This window comes from Triturus cristatus, chromosome 10 (genome assembly GCF_964204655.1).
Source record: "Triturus cristatus chromosome 10, aTriCri1.1, whole genome shotgun sequence".
Classification (NCBI taxonomy): Eukaryota; Metazoa; Chordata; class Amphibia; order Caudata; family Salamandridae; genus Triturus; species Triturus cristatus.
This window is the reverse complement of record NC_140593.1, coordinates 844098083-844116565: the sequence shown is the minus strand read 5'-3', so window position 1 is coordinate 844116565 and position 18483 is coordinate 844098083. Positions and strand designations below refer to the sequence as shown.

Below are 18483 nucleotides of genomic sequence, written 5' to 3'. Positions count from 1 at the left end.
ACTTATTTCTGATTTTTTGCATTTTAATTTCTTTTATTGTGATTTTGTTCGATTTTTTTAATTATTATTTTTAACTTTTTTTAAAGTAATTAATTACATTTTTTTAATTTACATTTCTTAACTTAAATTTTTTGTCTATTTTTTTATTACCAACTTTATTGAAAGTTTTGCGGAACGACATAAAGCAACACATTTCACAAGTTTTTAATGCACAAAAACAACAGTATAGGAAGCCCAGCCATCAATAATGCAAAACAGTGCAGCATCAAGTCGACCATCCGTAATAAATACACCATTGCCCCCATATTCGACAATGCTTTTGAGGACAACCTCTGGCCTCGAAAATTGGTTTATTTTGGTGCACACACCAATTTATCTCCTTGCACCAACATCTGACAATCTGTGGTTTTTGATGGCTACAGGTGCGAGCCATATCCAGTTTAGCAACTAAGCAAGCCACCCCCAGAAAGATTTACTCAGCCTGGGGGGCCCCTACCTTCTCCTTCAACCCCAACAGCATTCTCCAGGGTGTGAACTTCAAGGTGCATCCCACAACTGAGGAAAGCACATGCTCCACCCCCTCCCAGAGGGGTCTCAGCACAAGACATTCCCATGCTACATGAAAGAAATCTGCCAATCGAAGCACACATCGCATACATATTGCTTGAGTGTCTGGGAATATATGCTGCAGATGCCTTGAGGTGAGGTATATTGCATGTAGATAGTTAAATTGAACCATTGGCAGCAGCAATGAAATCACCAACTCACGGGATGTCATACAGGCCTCCTTCCATTCTGCTTCATCCAGTTCACCCACCCAGGCCTCCCACCTCTGCCTAACCTGCTCAAGGTCATCAGGGGCATGGACTACCAGCGAGCGATAGATCACAGAAATTGTGCCGTTTCCCGAATGCCCAGAGAAATCCTTTGCCTCAAACGGACTGAACTCGGGTAGCAATTCATCCAGGATATTGTGATATTGTGGGTCTGCGGGGCATCATGCAGTTGAAGGTAAAGAAAAACTTTGAGTTGGTCAGGGAATATCTGGCCTTTAGGTCCAGAAATGTCCCAAGACTACCTCCTTTATAGACATCCCTCAGATAGGAGATTCACAGCCATAAGGGGGTCATCTCAGTAAGACGGCAATTTCAGCCAATGACTCGCCCTCCAGCAGGAGAGGGACACCCACGTGCAAGAGGGTAGTGTGGTGGGTACCCATGCCCCATACAGAAGATCAAGCAGGCCATCCCTACTCCTTGAGTGAATCTCCAGTAGGAACGCCAGGTCATCCCACCCACCTGTGAACCATTTGTTAATCGGTACCAAGTGGGCAACGAGGTAGTATAGGTTAATGTCTAATAGGCCCAGGCCTCCATCGAAGAGTGATCTGCACAGGGACTGAAAAGCAACCTTGTGCCTACCACCTCCCCACACAAAATGTGTGATTTTGGCCGTCAGGAAATAAAACCGTTTGCCAGGGATGTGGTAGGGATAATTGCCCAGAACGTACAGATGGCGCCGTAGATACACCATCTTAAAGAGGGCAGTATCCCCCGTGGTGTTCAGTGGGGGGGCAGCCCAGCAACCCAAGTTGCAATCAAGTGTTAGGCTCAGCCCCTGGAAGTTAATGGCCCAGGGCAAATTCGGGATAGGGGACACTTGGATCTCTAGATACATAAAGGAATTGTGTCAGATGGGGATGTTGGGGCACCAAACCCGCCCCAGAGCTTCACTCTTCACCTCCACCAGATAGGACTTGCCTTCATTAATGTGGACCCCGGACACCTCACCGTATAACCGAAGAAGTGACAGACCTTGGGGCCGGAACGATGCAGATCTTTCAAGAACAGAAGAATATTGTCCACATATAATGCTATACAGTACTCAAAGCCACTCCCCCACAGCCAGCCCCAAACCTGGGTGTCAAAGCGTGTAAGTCACGCCAGGAGCTCTTTCACTAAGGCAAATAGCAAAGGGGACAGTGGACACCCCTGGCGCGTGCCACATTTGATAGGCAACGTGGAAGATTGAACCCTGTTTACATGGACCTGGACAGTTGGGGCACAGTAGAGAAGCCGGATCATAGGTCGAAACCCCTCTCCCAGTCCTGCCTGCTGGAGGACTCTATCCATAATATCCCACAACACTGTATCAAAGGCCTTGGAAAATCAACTGGCAAAAGGGTTAGAGTACTGTCCAGGTCCTGCGTCTGGGATTGCATGGCCCCTCCTAATACAATGAGGCATGCTGTGACCCAGCATGAATCCACATTGATCTGGATGGATCTGGTGTGGGAATGCCTGAGCCAACCGTGTCGCTAGAATTTTTGCGTATTTCTTAATGTCAACGTTAACGATGGAAATCGGATGGTAAGTTAAATAGCGATCTCTGGAAGACCCTCCTTGGGCAGGACCACAATTGTGATACACATAGAGGTGCAGAAGATGAGGACAGAGGATGTCACGGAAGTGCTTGCATACTCAATAGGATATCTGTCCATGCTGGCCATCTTCCCAGCTTGCAGTCCCGACACCACAGAGGTCACCTCCTCCAGCGTAAGGTCCGGGTCTAATTATCAAGCCAGAGCACTGGGTATGGACAGCAGCAGTATGTTGTCCAGAAGAGGGTTCGCGAACTCTGCGTGTGGCGGGTGATGTCACGAGTACACCCCCTAACAGTACTCAGGAAAAGTATGAACAATAGCTGGAAGCTCTTCCCGGGGGCATCCCGAGGAATCCCAAATCACTGGGACCAACTGGTCAGAATCATGGGTCGCCAGCCAATAAAATAGTTTACCCAACTTATACCCGGTGGTATACACTCTCCGCGCTGAGGCCATCCAGCAGTATTTGGCTTCCTCAAAAGAGACCTCTTGCAGAATCGTACAGGCTTTAGCCAGGAGACGACAAGGATAGAATGCTGAACAATGCCAAACATTCACCCAAGTTCAGCGATCTGAGCATACATCCATTGTTTTTTTGCTCAGCAAGCCATTCCAGTTTAAACCATGCCATATGCAGTCTTGACCCTGCTCCCCATGGGAACAGTCCAGCCCAAACTGTCAGGTCCTCCCTCGACACCTAAAATTGGGCAGAAAAATGTCAATCAAATGGTGTTTGTGTGTGATAGTCAGCATGCCTGTACTGCACTAAACTTTCATCTGGACCACAAGCTCAATTGTTTTCAGGGACTTAATAGATAGTAATTGAAGAAGGTATGAGATGCAGTTGTTTTGTGTCAAAGAGAGATTCACAGATACACAAGGATTCTGCTTTGATTTAAACTTTGATGGGTTTCCCTGTTTTAGGGGGAATCCTCGCATTTGCAATTGTGTTTCACAGGGCCGGACTAGCCGTGGTAGGCATCAGACATTTCCCCAGTAGGCGGTAGTATGGGGGCCTGTTTTGGAGTGGTGGGAGCCAGTTTTGTTACTGGGGACCGGTTTTGCTGCGGTGCTGCAATGTCGGCCACAGTAACAAAAGCAGCAATGCTTCACACTTGCCCCTCCCGGGGGCTCATCTGACAAAATTGCCAGGGTTGCTTCAGCTTCGCAGTTTTGCCCAGGTGTTCCCTTTTCTTTTCAAGATGCCAATCTGCCCAGAAAAGAAAAACAGCATTCCATCCTTCCCCCTCAAGGTGGTTATCTGCCAGATAAAATCTATAGAAGAGGTATGGGGTGATCCAAACCTGCATGACGCACTGCTGAAAAAACTCTAAGAGTTTCAAAAAGGTTATTTAATATTCATTAGAATTATTTAAACACAAAATAACATGACAGATTATCTTTGCCTGTTACAAAAGGTAAATACCAAAGTATCATTTGGTTGAACACATATGAATAACATGAGAAATTTTTACAAAACAATCTTTCCGTGACTTCTCGCTGGTACACAAGAAATATATATGAAATTAAACTGTGTTAGATTTTCTTTGTAGAACAAAGTCCCAATGCATTTCGGGATTTTAGAACCCTTCTTCAGGGGAATGAATGATGTGAGTGAAGATAATTTCCAAAGGATCCCCCGTAATGGCAACTACAACAAAACAGAAGGTCACATTGTATTCAATTGTTGTATACGTTAACAAATTCAAGACTAGGATTTGCACACAGTGAGGAAATGCTATGGTGGGTACCGTGAAGATAGTAGGAGTGAATTCAGAGATTACAAGTGCATGCACGTGCTGGCGTAATTATGAGATGTGGTGCCACGCGTTCTCTATACAAGGTGCAAAAGAGTGAGCAGGAATAATGTGAGAGTGATTAAAAGGAGTGTATTACGTTTGTGCTGTAATAACGGGTAAGAAGAAGAAACAAAACAATCACTTGACATGGAGCAATGGAAAGGACCGTTAGTTATGCAATAACAGGAATGGGTATGTGCGCGTGAATGTACTCACGCGGAGCTTGGTCAAATTGCTTGAAGTAGCTAGAAGAAACAAGTTTCCAAGGAATCTGACATCTAAAAAAGTAAAGAACGAAAAATGTACTCCCCAGCTAGTTTATAGGAGTTGGGTAGACCCCTTGTGAAGACACCCAGTGTTCTACGTAAAATCTTACCCGGCCGACTCAGAATCTTAAATCGCATGTGCGTTGAAAAAGTCTAAAACAAAAACAAAAGGAAGTTTGTACTTCAGTCCGGACTACAGTCGAAGGAAGTTGTGAATCAATCTCAACCGCAAGGTTTCAAAAGGCTTACCGGCAAGTCAGTGAGAAAAGCAGCCAAGTACGTGATCCGTCACTAATTGGAAGCGTGCATATGGACGTAAGTCGTCGCGCTGCGTTTTAAAGGGGCCGCGGTGTCGGCATGGTGAAGGAGAATGAAAACCTTTTTTGACCATATCTGAAGAAAATCGAACATAATAAATAACAGAGTAATAAGTGGGAAGAAAAAAGTAGAGAAAGACTGCAAGAGATGGAGACACTGAAAAGGTAAAAAGGATGAAAATGAAAAAGGAGTGCAAATCCTTTACAAGTTAAATGTTAATCTATATGCATGAGCGTGCCCTGTATATCGAGCACTGTAGTTGAAAGGTAACAGTTTATAGAAAGCACAAAAGTTCCACATGATCATTCAGCCCGCCCGGTATCAGTGTACCAAGCTTTTTAATCCAAAAAGTTTCTTTTCGTGCTAGAATGGTGTGAAAGTCTATACCTGAGTTAATTGGAATTTTTTCCAAAACAGTAAAATGTAATTGGGGTATAGTGTGCCAGGTGTTTGTCCAATGTGTGGCTAAGCATGATTTGAGATTTTTATTGCGTATTGTGCTTTTGTGTTCCACTATTCTCGTCTTGATTTTTCAGGAAAGTGCTACCTACGTAGACTAACCCGCAGGAACAACGTATCGCTTAAATCACTCTTTCTGTGTTGCAATCTGAAGAGTGTCTCAAGGCAATTTTTTCACCTGACTGGGGATGAGAAAAGGTATTTCCAAGAATAACGTTGCTGCATTGACCGCAGTTATGACATTTACGCATTCCTTTGTGGGTTTGTCTGATGGGTAAATGTTTGGGTTTCAGAAGTTCTCTAATATTCTTCGATCTTGTGTGTGCGAATAGAGGAGGACCTCTATACAAGTCAATGAAGTCAGTTTCTTGTGCGATAATTTCCCAACGTTTATTGATGATTTTTTTTATTTGAGAAGCTTGTGTTGAATATTTCAAAATGAATACCTCGCAATGAGCCGTTTGTTTCCATGATGGAAGTAGAAGATCTTCGCGTTTTTTAAGGGCAACGGTCTTTTCAGCTTCTAAGAGTACATCTTCAGGATATCCTCGTTCGGTGTATCTCATTTTTTGTTCTTCAATGAGTTTAGTGCATAGACTGTCGTCAGATGTAATCCTTTTGATCCTAATAAACTGTGAGACGGGTAAATGTTTTTTGAGAGAATATGGATGTGCGCTATTAAAATGTAGTGCATTATTGACATCGGTTGTTTTTTTGTAAACTGATGTTTAAAGCCCTTCAGGTGTTTCAAGAATTTCTATATCCAAAAAATGGATTTTGTTGGACCTAAGGATTCAGTTCACTTCTAATATTCAAACAAACAAAATTCATTTTTTGGATATAGAAATTCAAACGGCTCAACGTGAGGTATTCGTTTTGAAATATTCAACACAAGCTTCTCAAATTAAAAAAATCATCAATAAACGTTGGGAAATTTTCGCACAAGAAACTGACTTCATTGACTTGTATAGAGGTCCTCCTCTATTCGCACACAGAAGATCGAAGAATATTAGAGAACTTCTGAAACCCAAACATTTACCCATCAGACAAACCCACAAAGGAATGCGTAAATGTCATAACTGCGGTCAATGCGGCAACGTTATTCTTGGAAATACCTTTTCTCATCCCCAGTCAGGTGAAAAAATTGCCTTGAGACACTCTTCAGATTGCAACACAGAAGGAGTCATTTATGCGATACGTTGTCCCTGCGGGTTAGTCTACGTAGGTAGGACTTTCAGAAAAATCAAGACGAGAATAGTGGAAGACAAAAGCACAATACGCAATAAAAATCTAAAATCATGCTTAGCCACACATTGGACAAACACCTCGCACACTATACCCCAATTACGTTTTACTGTTTTGGAAAAAATTCCAATTAACTCAGGTATAGACTTTCACACCATTCTAGCACGAAAGGAAACTTTTTGGATTAAAAAGCTTGGTACACTGATACCGGGCGGGCTGAATGATCATGTGGAACTTTTGTGCTTTCTATAAACTGTTACCTTTCAACTACAGTGCTCGATATACAGGGCACGCTCATGCCTATAGATTAACATTCAACTTGTAAAGGATTTGCACTCATTTTTCATTTTCATCCTTTTTACCTTTTTAGTGTCTCCATCTCTTGCAGTCTTTCTCTACTTTTTTCTTCCCACTTATTACTCTGTTATTTATTATCTTCGATTTTCTTCGGATATGGTCAATAAAGTTTTTTCATTCTCCTTCACCATGCCGACACCACGGCATACGCACGCTTCCAATTAGTGACGGATCACGTACTTGGCTGCTTTTCTCACTGACTTGCCGGTAAGCCTTTTGAAACCTTGCGGTTGAGATTGATTCACAACTTCCTTCGGCTGTAGTCCGGACTGAAGTACAAACTTCCTTTTGTTTTTGTTTTAGACTTTTTCAACGCACATGCAATTTAAGATTCTGAGTCGCCTGGGTAAGATTTTACGTAGAACACTGGGTGTCTTCACAAGGGGTCTACCCAACTCCTATAAACTAGCTGGGGAGTACATTTTTCGTTCTTTACTTTTTTAGATGTCAGATTCCTTGGAAACTTGTTTCTTCTAGCTACTTCAAGCAATTTGACCAAGCTCCGCGTGAGTACATTCACGCGCACATACCCATTCCTGTTATTGCATAACTAACGGTCCTTTCCATTGCTCCATGTCAAGTGATTCTTTCGTTTCTTCTTCTTACCCGTTATTACAGCACAAACTTAATACACTCCTTTCAATCACTCTCACACTATTCCTGCTCACTCTTTTGCACCTTGTATAGAGAACGCGTGGCACCACATCTCATAATTACGCCAGCACATGCATGCACTTGTAATCTCTGAATTCACTCCTACTATCTTCACCGTACCCACCATAGCATTTCCTCACTGAGTGCAAATCCTAGTCTTGAATTTGTTAACGTATACAACAATTGAATACAATGTGACCTTCTGTTTTGTTGTAGTTGCTATAACGGTGGATCCTTTGGAAATTATCTTCACTCACATCAGTCATTCCCCTGAAGAAGGGTTCTAAAAACCCGAAATGCATTGGGACTTTGTTCTACAAAGATAATCTAACACAGTTTAATTTCATATATATTTCTTGTGTACCAGCGAGAAGTCAAGGAAAGATTGTTTTGTAAATATTTCTCATGTTATTCATATGTGTTCAACCAAATGATACTTTGGTATTTACCTTTTGTAACATGCAAAGATAATCTGTCATGTTATTTTGTGTTTAAATAATTCTAATGAATATTAAATAACCTTTTTGAAACTCTTAGAGTTTTTTCAGCAGTGCGTCATGCAGGTTTGGATCACCCCATGCCTCTTCTATAGATTTTGTTCAGATAGGGTTCAGGGCTAAAACCCTTACACATGACAGCACGCATTACAATGATCAACATTACTTAACTTTTCAACAACATAATTTGAGCTATTGTTTCTTCTGGTGTGCAGGCTCATCCTTTTTTTGCATTTTTCATATCTGCCAGATAAAGCGTCTCTGGTAGGGCAGGCACCTGCCAGCTTCCTGATGCCCATGAATGAGCACACTTTTGCTGGTGCCTCTTTCCAGCCAGTTTCTGCATTAGTGATTGGTGTACAAACATGCCCTGTCACTTCTTTTGTGTTTTGACTAAGAAACTAAAGGCCTGGTTAGGAGTGTGGCACTCTTCCAACTGTCGCGCTTGTGGTGCAGCAGCAGTGGCCACTTCTGCCATATTAGGACTCTCACCATCGTACTGGCGGTGTGCCACCGCCTACACTAGAGAACCCCTATTTCCTTATGCTAGCGCGGCAAAGCGGCAATGTAATATGCTGAGCAGGACTGGCGCAATTGCACCAAGCATATTATGAATTTCTCCACTGCCAGTGTGCCGACCACTAAATGGCTGGCAGTGGGGGTTCAATGTCCCACCCATGGGGCATAACATGTCGCCCCCTGTCTGCTTGCACCCCCAGTTTCAGCAGAGCATGGACTTAAAAGTCCATGCCATGCTGGAACATTTTTGCCATTCCAATTGTGGTGACGTTTTTCAGGGCGCAACCATGGGAAAGGTACAAAGACCATTCGCCTGCACAAATTTAATGTGTAATCAGTCAGGCAGTCTTAATGCGGCTTTGGTGTAGCTGCTCCCCTGGAGATCCGGCTCAACTGCGCCAAAGTCGCAATCAGCTTCTCTATCTTTTTCCTTATTATCCTTATTTATGTACCTAACTTTTAAGGCTCACCTGTCTTCGTTTTATGTAATATACATTTCTTTCTATACAAAAACGTTAAATTTAAGTCTTTTTTTCAAACCAGGACCATCACAACCCTGAATAGGACCTTACAAAAGATGAACCTGTTCATTCAATAAAATGGTAAATGTTGCTGGATGACATGGGTTTAACATCACAACACCAAACTTTTTCTCCAAAAGCTGATGACCACTTACTGTTTTCCATGAACAAATCTTGATGTTCGGAGGGATAGCCATCTTCTTCAACCTTCAGGTTAAATTCCATCATGTTGGCACAAAATCTAGCCATGTAAAATGGTGTTTCCACTTTAAATAGGTGATTTGTGCATCCTTTCTGTTGAGAGAAATGAATTTAAATTGTGTTTACTTTTTCTAATTAAGAACCATGCACATATAATAAGAAAAGGATATGACATTGAGCAAGCCTCAGACATCCTTGGCCAGATTTATTAACATTTTGCATCATGGTTGCTCCGCTTTTGTGGGGCAATCATGAGGCAAAGTGCCACTATAATCTCCTCTTACCAAGGAAAGAATAGATTCTGGCAACCTCAGAGCATGACAACCCTGATCCCTCAGAATCGTGTAAACAAAATGCTACCTTTTACTCAGTCACTCGTGCTCACTTGGTTTGTCTCAGAGAAATACACAGAATAAACAGTCTGGGCATTTTCAATAAGTATTTATTGAACTAGATTAATCTAGTGTAGAATAGATGAGCTACAACAACCATTAGACAGTAGCTGAGATATATGATTAGAAGTACTACGGAAGTAAAGGGATGGTAGAGTTCTACCATCCTGCAGAAGTCATGAATATATACAAGTACATAAAACACATGATGAAAAGTGTGTGCTCCTATGATGCCTCCCTAACTAGGTGTACCTAAATGTACCTAGCATCTGTGTAGGTGTTATGCCAAGAATCCCTCTAGGATCTAGTCAACCCCATTACCTTAGAATGAGAGGATATGGGACCCCGTCCTGGTCTCGAGTTAGGCACCCCGCGAGGGATGTTAGTCCACTGCGAGCTGGAGTGTCTACATGCAGGAACCTCAGCGTCTCTGGTCAGTGTGTCAGACAGGAAGTCTCGGTCTCCTCTGTCCTTCCAAGCAAGATGTGATGTATATATGCCCATAGGTCTCCCCAGGGGTCCTACCTTGTTGTGTTACTGTGTCAGCCTAAAGGATGAAGTCGGGCCTGAACTTTATACAGAGATATTATAGAAGAGATGTTAGTCCTACTGTGCTTCCAAGAAGCCTCATGCATAATGTATGAGATTCGAACTAGGGGGAAACCCCCATTCTGAATGCAGCGTTGTATCTAGGTAACGGTCAGTCCCTAAGAACCGTTATGTATGTAAGGTAGGGAAGAATATAGGTGAAAGGTTGCAATGTTACCTGCGCCTATATAGGGTACTTATATGGAATATAAAACCCACTCCTCTTCCGACTGGACGACATATGTAACTTATTACCGTACTACTAGCCTAACTAGATATTGGTATGCACTAAGTTTATAAACATCTGTTTTGCAAAAAAATGTTTAAAACTTCTTAAACATTGATAAAAAACTTAAAACTGTCTTAAAGTTTTGTGCAAGCCATAGCTCTAAAATGTCCAAAGCACTATAAGCATTAGGAAGACATGGATGCCTTATAAATTAAAAGGAATGTCAATTTATGTTTTGGGATCCAAATTTGAGCTTTGTTTGAGAGAGAAAAAAAGAAAGGAATTCCTCCCAGCACACAACGAGCCAAACGAGTCAAATGTTTATGTGTCCAGACTCGTAGACGCAACATGTTTGTTGCTTGCTTCTGCAGTAGACGGCCTCTGTAGCACCTAGCAGAGTACGTCAATTGAGCACAGATGATGTTCTATGCTGTCCACAGTCGGTGCTGGGGCAGACTGTGCACCGTCCAAAGCCTGGGTGTCAAAGGAGGAGCCGATGTCCATATCAACAGGTGCTGTTACTACCTGTGGGAGCTCAAGGAATGCCGCCATCAACATCGGAATACTGCAGAACATGGGCCGTTATTGGGTCCAGAAAAGCATTCATGTCTGGTTGCGCACATGATGGGAGTGTCAAACAGAGGTCTCACATATATTCTTCTCCGCAAAACAGGCATCGGAAGACAGGTAAGATGCAGTCCATCCAGACTGGTCGAAATGACAAGAACCAAGATGCACTTAGTTCTCTTCGACGAGGCGTGCCTAGATGTTGTACCATGCGGTCACGGTATTTATGCTCCAGGGGTGCTCTTTCCATCTCCTTGGTGACTGGGACGTCCATTGCGTAGCAAATATAAAAGAATCAGGTACCAGCTACTAGAAACAGGATGAGCAGAAGTCCTCCAAAGATGCTTCTGAATACGGAGTGTCTGAAGTTTGGTATAACTCCAAGTACCGTCTGAAAGGTGCGCTGAAGTCCAGGACCCATGGTCTTAAATAGGTGGACAATCCTTGTTGTATCAGACATGTTAAAGATACGATTTACCATTTCTGCTAAATGGAAAAAGCAGTTTGAATGAATAAGCACATGCATCTCTGCCGAAGACCTTGCAATATGGAGATCAAAAGTCTCTTGAGCGGAGGTTAAGGGCACAGACTTCTGTAAAAGCATGGCTTTCATTCTGCTTAGAGTATCAAACCGTATTAAAGAAACATTCAGTGAAGGCCATAACAGCGCCTCCCTGACTGCATGTGTCGGTGGAAACAATACATGCATACAACAAGTAACCCTGGAGCTCACAGTTACCAAATATGCGATGCCTGGGAGCATTCTGCAGCAGCCTTGACTGTTCAGCATCAAGTGCTCCCATTTGAAAGAAGCCTGAATGCTGGAGTAATCACTGCAGCTGGGGCACCCCTCAAAAGGCAGGTCAGGTTTGCCACAGAACCATTACAAGCCCCGTGCAGCATTATATCCTGGCATATGAGTGATCCACTTAAAGTGTTCCCACAGTTTGCACCGCTTAGAAACACTTCTCGATCCCCACTCTGGCATCAAAATCTGTATGGTAATACCCATGATTCCTTTATGTATTCCTTACCCATTTATTCATATCTGACTGCCTGCTTTTGTTAAAGGCAATACTGAAACTGAAAAGTAGTGACCAGTAGAGTTATGTGGCCATGGATTAGCCATTCTGTGGACGGTAATTCTGCCACTGTAAATGCCAATCTATCCAGTTTTTCGATACGCAGCATTGTATATTTTGCTCCCCTATGTGCCATTTCTATCTGTTTATCAGTTAGATTGTATTCCGAAAACAGAGACGTACTGTTGAGATAATGCCAAGGCATGTAGCCTGCTTGCAAAGATTGCAGCGTACCGCTTAATAACATAATAGAACGTAATTGAGTTGTCCCTTTTGTAATATGGCCAAATCTTGTTCTAGTATGTGTATTGCAGAAGATACAATGTTGCCTAAGGAATATATCCTGGAGGTCAATGTAGTTAACCCATTGTCTACCACTGCTAGAGATTTTGCTAGATTTTTACGGTCTATTTCACTTAACCTCTTTGCCACCCCTTGTTGGGATATTTTCAATATTTCATTGTAGACAGCATAATAGAAACATTTCTGACGTGGCTTCCTGGGACCTCGTAAAAAATCCCTGAGATCCACATCCTGTGACAGTAAGGATAAGTGTTGTTTCACCTTTGTGAGTGTTGAGGTTTTTAGCCAATCAAGGCACAACTTCCCAACACTGTATGATGTCACTACCCCTGGATGTTCTCTCTGTACATAACGTGGATCTTGCCTATGGGTAGCAAAACCTTCGGTTTTACCTATAAATCTCGCCTGACAACTATTCGTGTCTGTGGGCCAAATCAACAATTTCTTCCAATCGGGGTCTGATCTGTTGTATTGTATAATGTCATTCAACATAATCTCCTTCTGTGATGTTATGTGACCCTCGGTGTGGGATGGAGTTGGCAGCTGAGGTGTGTTCAAGTCTTTGTTCTTGGCTAGTCCAAGGCAAGACATCTGTTGCACTGTCTGGTTCAAAAACATGATTTGTTGAGGGATAAGGCATGCTCTAAACAAAGCTCCTGCTTCCTGAACTTGCCATTCTCTAGTACCCCAGTCTGATTTTAAGTCTATGGTGTCTTTCCATAAGTTGAAACCTTGTTGAGACAACTGGGCAATAAAGGAAGTAAATCTGCTTGGTGTTTGTCAACATATTTTTCTGTACTGATTTTGGTGCAACCCTATAGTACTATGAGGCTGGGTCAGACATTTTAAATCCTGAAAAATATGGAAACTTTTGTGTAAATGTTTTTGTACTGCCTTTCGGCTTCAATTCATTCAATAGATATGAATACCGGCGGCGTCTCTGCGTCCTACTCGGTCGTTTCGGGACGTTTGAAGCCGTATAGAAATGATTGCTTCCTAAAAAAACATTGTTCTTCATAAATTGAATATAAAGTTATCTATCATTCAAAGACGGACTAAATAAACAGTAACCCTTATCCATTGAATTGTATTCTGTGTTTTTAAAAAAACCTTTGTTGGGACACTAGAAAATAAAGGAATAGATCTATAATCCTCGCGACTAAAAACACTCATCAGTGTTTAACTAATGCATATCGAATTACACATTGAAGGAAACACAGTCTTTCATTGTTGGGAATTACAGAGGAGATATAATTAAAGTGTAAGTGTGGCTCTTTCCTGATGAAGACGCAGTTTGCGTCGAAACGTGCGTCGAAAAAGATTCAACTTGTCTGCCACCAAGAATTGTTACTTATGTAATTGTGTTTTTGGATGAAAAAGAGTTATAATTTGTTTTAACATTTATATATTTTTAAAGTGTATTTTGAAATGTTTTTTAACATGTCATTAAATGATTGTTTTTAAATTTAGTAAGTGTTGTTTGGGTTTCGTTGCACTCTGAATTTTGGAAATAAAAGTGCACCAGAGGGGCGCATATATATCGACAGATTATACATTTTTTGATCATTTTGCTTAGGGATTTATACTTTACTAACTGGACTCATTTAGATCCTGTAAAACAGCCAAACAATCATGGATGTCAAAAGGCTTTTCATCCGCCACTGCGCCGTCACAATCAAGATCAGGTACCCACATTCTTGTCCCTAATAGGACCTCATATGGAGTTACCCCCCTAGAGAAATTCTTGTCATATTATTCAATGCTTGCTGTACTCCATATAGATGTTTTATCCAGCTCTCACCCGTGCCTAATACTCTAGCTGTTAAAAACTGCTTTAAGTCTCGGTTTTTCCTCTCCACAACCGAATTTCCCTCGGGATGGTATGGAGAGGAGTACCGTAATGCTACACCCAATCCTCACATGGCCTCCTTGTAAGCCCGAGGGCTAAACGCAGGGCCCTGGTCAGAATGTATTGTGCCAATTGCGTATGTCCCTATAAAGACTTGCAGATCTTTTATAACAGTTTGAGCGTCAGCCGAGCCTTGGGGCCAAACCCATAGGAATCGTGAGCAGGAATCCACTTCAACCATGATATACCAGTAGCCCCCATCTCTTTGTAAGGGGCTGCAGTGGTCTAAGTAAACACACTAGTGGTTTGTCAGATATTAATAATGGTGTCTGTGCTGGATGTGTAGCAGTGGAACCTTTATTTTCTGGCAGATGTCGCATTTCAAGACTTAATCTTTAGTCTGCTTTGTTAACCCAGGCCACCAATAGTGTTGTTTCAATTAAGAAACAGTCGCCAAAACTCCTGCATGTGCAGATCCTATCCTTTTGTGTTCGCTAGAATTAAACCTAACCTGCGATCCATGATTGGAATTACTCTATCACCTACTCCAGGAATTTGAGCAAATGGAATGTTATTGGCATCTAACTTGTAAGAGTACTTGAGTGGAAACCCTTTTGGTACTGCTCCGCAGTTTTTTCGACAAGCAATGACAGCCACCATAATCTCACCGTCTATTCTCATTTTAGAACGAGTGATTGCAGCTACGGAAGCCGTGCGTGCAGCCCCCTTTGCGGCTTCATCAGCCAATGAATTTCCTTCAACGTGAACACCATCACGCTGATGACTAAGTGTATGAATCACCTGAGCTCTCTGTAGTTCAGTTTTCAACTCCACTCCCTGTTCCCAAAGAATGTTATGCTTAATTGTGCCACCTTTTGCATTTTTTAACCCATTTTGAACACAGTGCTGCAAATATTCATTATATGACTGCACACAGTAAAAGGAATCGCACACAATTAGTGTGGGGAATTCTCGATCTGTATTTACCAGTGCCAGCATCAAGGCGTTTAACTCTGCCAGCTGTGCTGTGCAGTCCCCTAGAGATTGCGTTTCCGTGCAACTTGGATGGAACTTTGTATCCTGCATGCGCCCTTTAACGATTGTGCATGCTGCTCTATATTGTTGCTTACTTCCTATGGCCGGATGAGTTGATACGTCAGTGTAAATTATATATTCATACTGATCTAGAGGCATTGTTTCCTTTGGTAGAGGATATTCTTGTTTGTATTGCAGAAATGCTTGTGTCTTAAAATTTGGGTCGTACCTGTATTCTACATCCGATGCAGTGAGAGAATTAGCCCATAGTATCCATCTCGGATGCAAGGCTTTAGCTGTAGGAACGCTTGCCTTTGTCACAGCCTCTAAGGCTGGAACCGGAGTCACTACTATTATTCGTTTCCCCTGAGCCAGTGCTCTTTCTCTCACTACAGCAGTCTGTTCTGCTGTTAGAATATGTTCTGTAGATGCAAAGTGCATCCCAGCATTTGTGTACAAATTTGATTTGTATGCAATTGGTTACTGTTTCACCTTCATTATATGTTACATAGGTGTACCCAGATTAACCCCCAACTATACGGATCACTAGGTTGTGTATGTTTCCGCATGCCTGTAAATGTTTGGAAGCTATCATGTCAGCTTGTAAGGGACGAAGTGTTTCTGTGTTTTCCTGTGTCCATAGTTTTATTGAAAATCAGGCTTTATTAAAATGTAGAAGGGTTTTACTCTTTCTGCGTAATCTAAAATGTATGTTCTGCCAAAGTTCAGGAATCCCAGGAATGATTGTAAGTTTTTCAGTGATTTTGGAGGTTGGAGCAGCGCGCACTTTTCCAAAGAATTGGCTGCCAGGCTTTTCCCCTCACTTGAAAGCTCATATCCTAAAAACAGGACAATGAGGTGGGCAATTTTTGATTTTTTAAAGTTGAAGTTGTAGCCCTCAGATGCAAACCCCAAAATTATGATATTCACTCTGTTCAAGTGCTCCTCTAGGTCAATGTCCGTTAGATAAATATCATCCACATAGGACAATGCCTCTTCATCCAAATTTTGAAGTAACTCAGTTAATCTAGCCCAAAACAACCCTGGGCTGTTCTTATACCCCTGGGACCCTAGCAGAGAGAATGCTTTTAGATACCTTCTTTGTGGTGCTTTATTTTGGCAGAAAAATCCATTTGAGATATCAAGTGTTTTATATTTTTTCCGCACAATGTTATTTATTAATCTGGCACTGTGTGCATTTTGAACTGCAAATGTCTTAGTGCAAGTGTTTAAATGTCTATAATCTAAAACTAAACAATATGAATTGTCAGGTTTCATGACCGGGAACAAAGGATTGTTCATTGATGAGGTGCAATTTTCGATCACCCCTTGGTATTCAAGTTGATCTCAGATCTCCCTGACCTGTTTCTTAGCTTCTTGCTTTATTGGATACTGCCTATGTGCAGTTGGAGTGTTTATTGAAGGAATTATGTGGTGGGTTGAATGCTCATCCCATCCAACATGGTTTTTGTATAATGCAGTGGCTTGGGCTACCGCCCACTCCTGCGCATATGTGTGTTTTAGGTTCCTGGGAATATGGTCTGAGAATGCCGGTAAAATTACAGTTTCTTCCTTAGGGCAATCCATGACGAATGCTGTGGCGAATCTTGTTCAGCTAATAAAATATTGTAGTCAAATGACAAGTTCTCCCAAAAGAGACCTTTAACTGTCCTACATTTGTCCCCCTCCATTTGGAGTGTTATTTCATATAACATATGTGGGACACTTACCCTAGTATCAGGTGTTTCCACCATGATATAATAATTCAAGTCCACTGTCACCAGAAATTCCATCAGGTTCTGGCGAGCTATTTTTACCTCTGTCGCACTGTTTAGCATTGTCAGAGCCCATTCCACGTTCAGTAGTCGAGTCCTTAGAATTCTGGGCAGATCTGATCTTTAGACCTGCAACCTTCTTCCTTTTGAAGTGTGGCTTTTGCTTTGGTTTATTTTCTTTTTTAGAAGTGAAATCTTGAGCGTGCAGCTTGTCTCTGGACTTTGTACGCTCTTCTTGTCTGTCTGACCGTCCTTCACTCTCAGAGTTTTTCGATGAACCCTGAAAGGAATGAAAGGAACGTGTATCAGTATCCTGATACCTATCAGGTTTCCTACTATTATCCCTATTCCTAAGGTTATACTTCTTTTCGGAGGGCTCCTGTAGAGGAGATCTACCTCTGGATTGAGATCTATTTCCTTTAAAGTTTTGTTCTTTTTATTGTCCTACTTCTTCTTTGCTGAAGCAGGTCTCTACTAAGAAGTATCCTTTTCAGGACTGCTCATCAGTTGTGGTTTTAAAGCTTTCCCACCCAAACTGTCTCTGCCTAATTCTGCATATGCAATCTCAATTATTTTCGGTAGTTTGTGTTGTTGTTCTAAACGACTGAACTCCCTTAGGCGTTGGCAGAGAGCCGCTGAAGCTGCTTCCTCTTTAATATTAGCTAATTTCATGGCTGATATCTGGGCGTAGTTACCTAGTAACTTCATCCCTAAGTTCAGAGCAGGCTCTGCTCCATACTCGTTTTGTATTTGTCTCAATACGTCTGGTACTACTGCTAATGATGGGATACCATGTGTTCTGGTATAAATGGCAGGAAAGACTGTACCCCAAGTGGTACAATCCTCTATTTGTGATGTTATCACCATGGGCAAACAGATTGTTAGCATTCTGTGTTTTTCATATGGGGTAGTATTCGGGAATACTGCCTCTAGCTGGGTTATTTTCTGAGCTACTCAGAAAATTCGTTCACGTTTTGTGGGCAATTTACCCATCACTGAGTGTAATGTTTGTGGTGTGATTTCAGTTGCTGTACTCTGAACTTGAGTCCCATTGGTTGCAACTATTGCTGGTTGGACTGTTAGTGTCCTCATGACAAATTGCGCCAAGTTTCTGTAAATTTTTATTAATTCTTTGTGTTGTGTGAGTAAGTCTCCTGGTGACATTGTTTCAATGTCAGGAGATGGTGTGTAGGCCGCTAATATTGGCAATGTTGCCCCTTCCCTTCCGAGCCGGGCGAGTCTCACTCTTCTTCTTATATGGGGTAGAGTGCCTATAAACCAGTATAAGTGTTCCTGGTATGTGAGCGGAACCTCAATGTCCTCAAACGGACAATATTCTGCTGGTGTATCTCCTTCTATGTAGGAGTGAAATGTTTTTGTTCTTGCATTTGCTGCTGGGAATGTAACCCACAAATAAAATACCTCTGCTCTATATGATTCATGT

At 42.0% G+C, this 18483-nt stretch overlaps 1 protein-coding gene across 1 annotated transcript in view; it reads right to left on the bottom strand.

Annotated features, from left to right (window-relative positions):
- LOC146790129 (UPF0764 protein C16orf89 homolog) overlaps nt 1-18483 on the bottom strand; it is a 656853-nt gene that overhangs the window by 379543 nt on the left and 258827 nt on the right. Inside the window, exon 5 of the mRNA XM_085628478.1 lies at nt 9174-9312. Coding sequence (XP_085484604.1) covers nt 9174-9312 — 139 coding nt within the window. The remainder of the gene's footprint in view (nt 1-9173; nt 9313-18483) is intronic.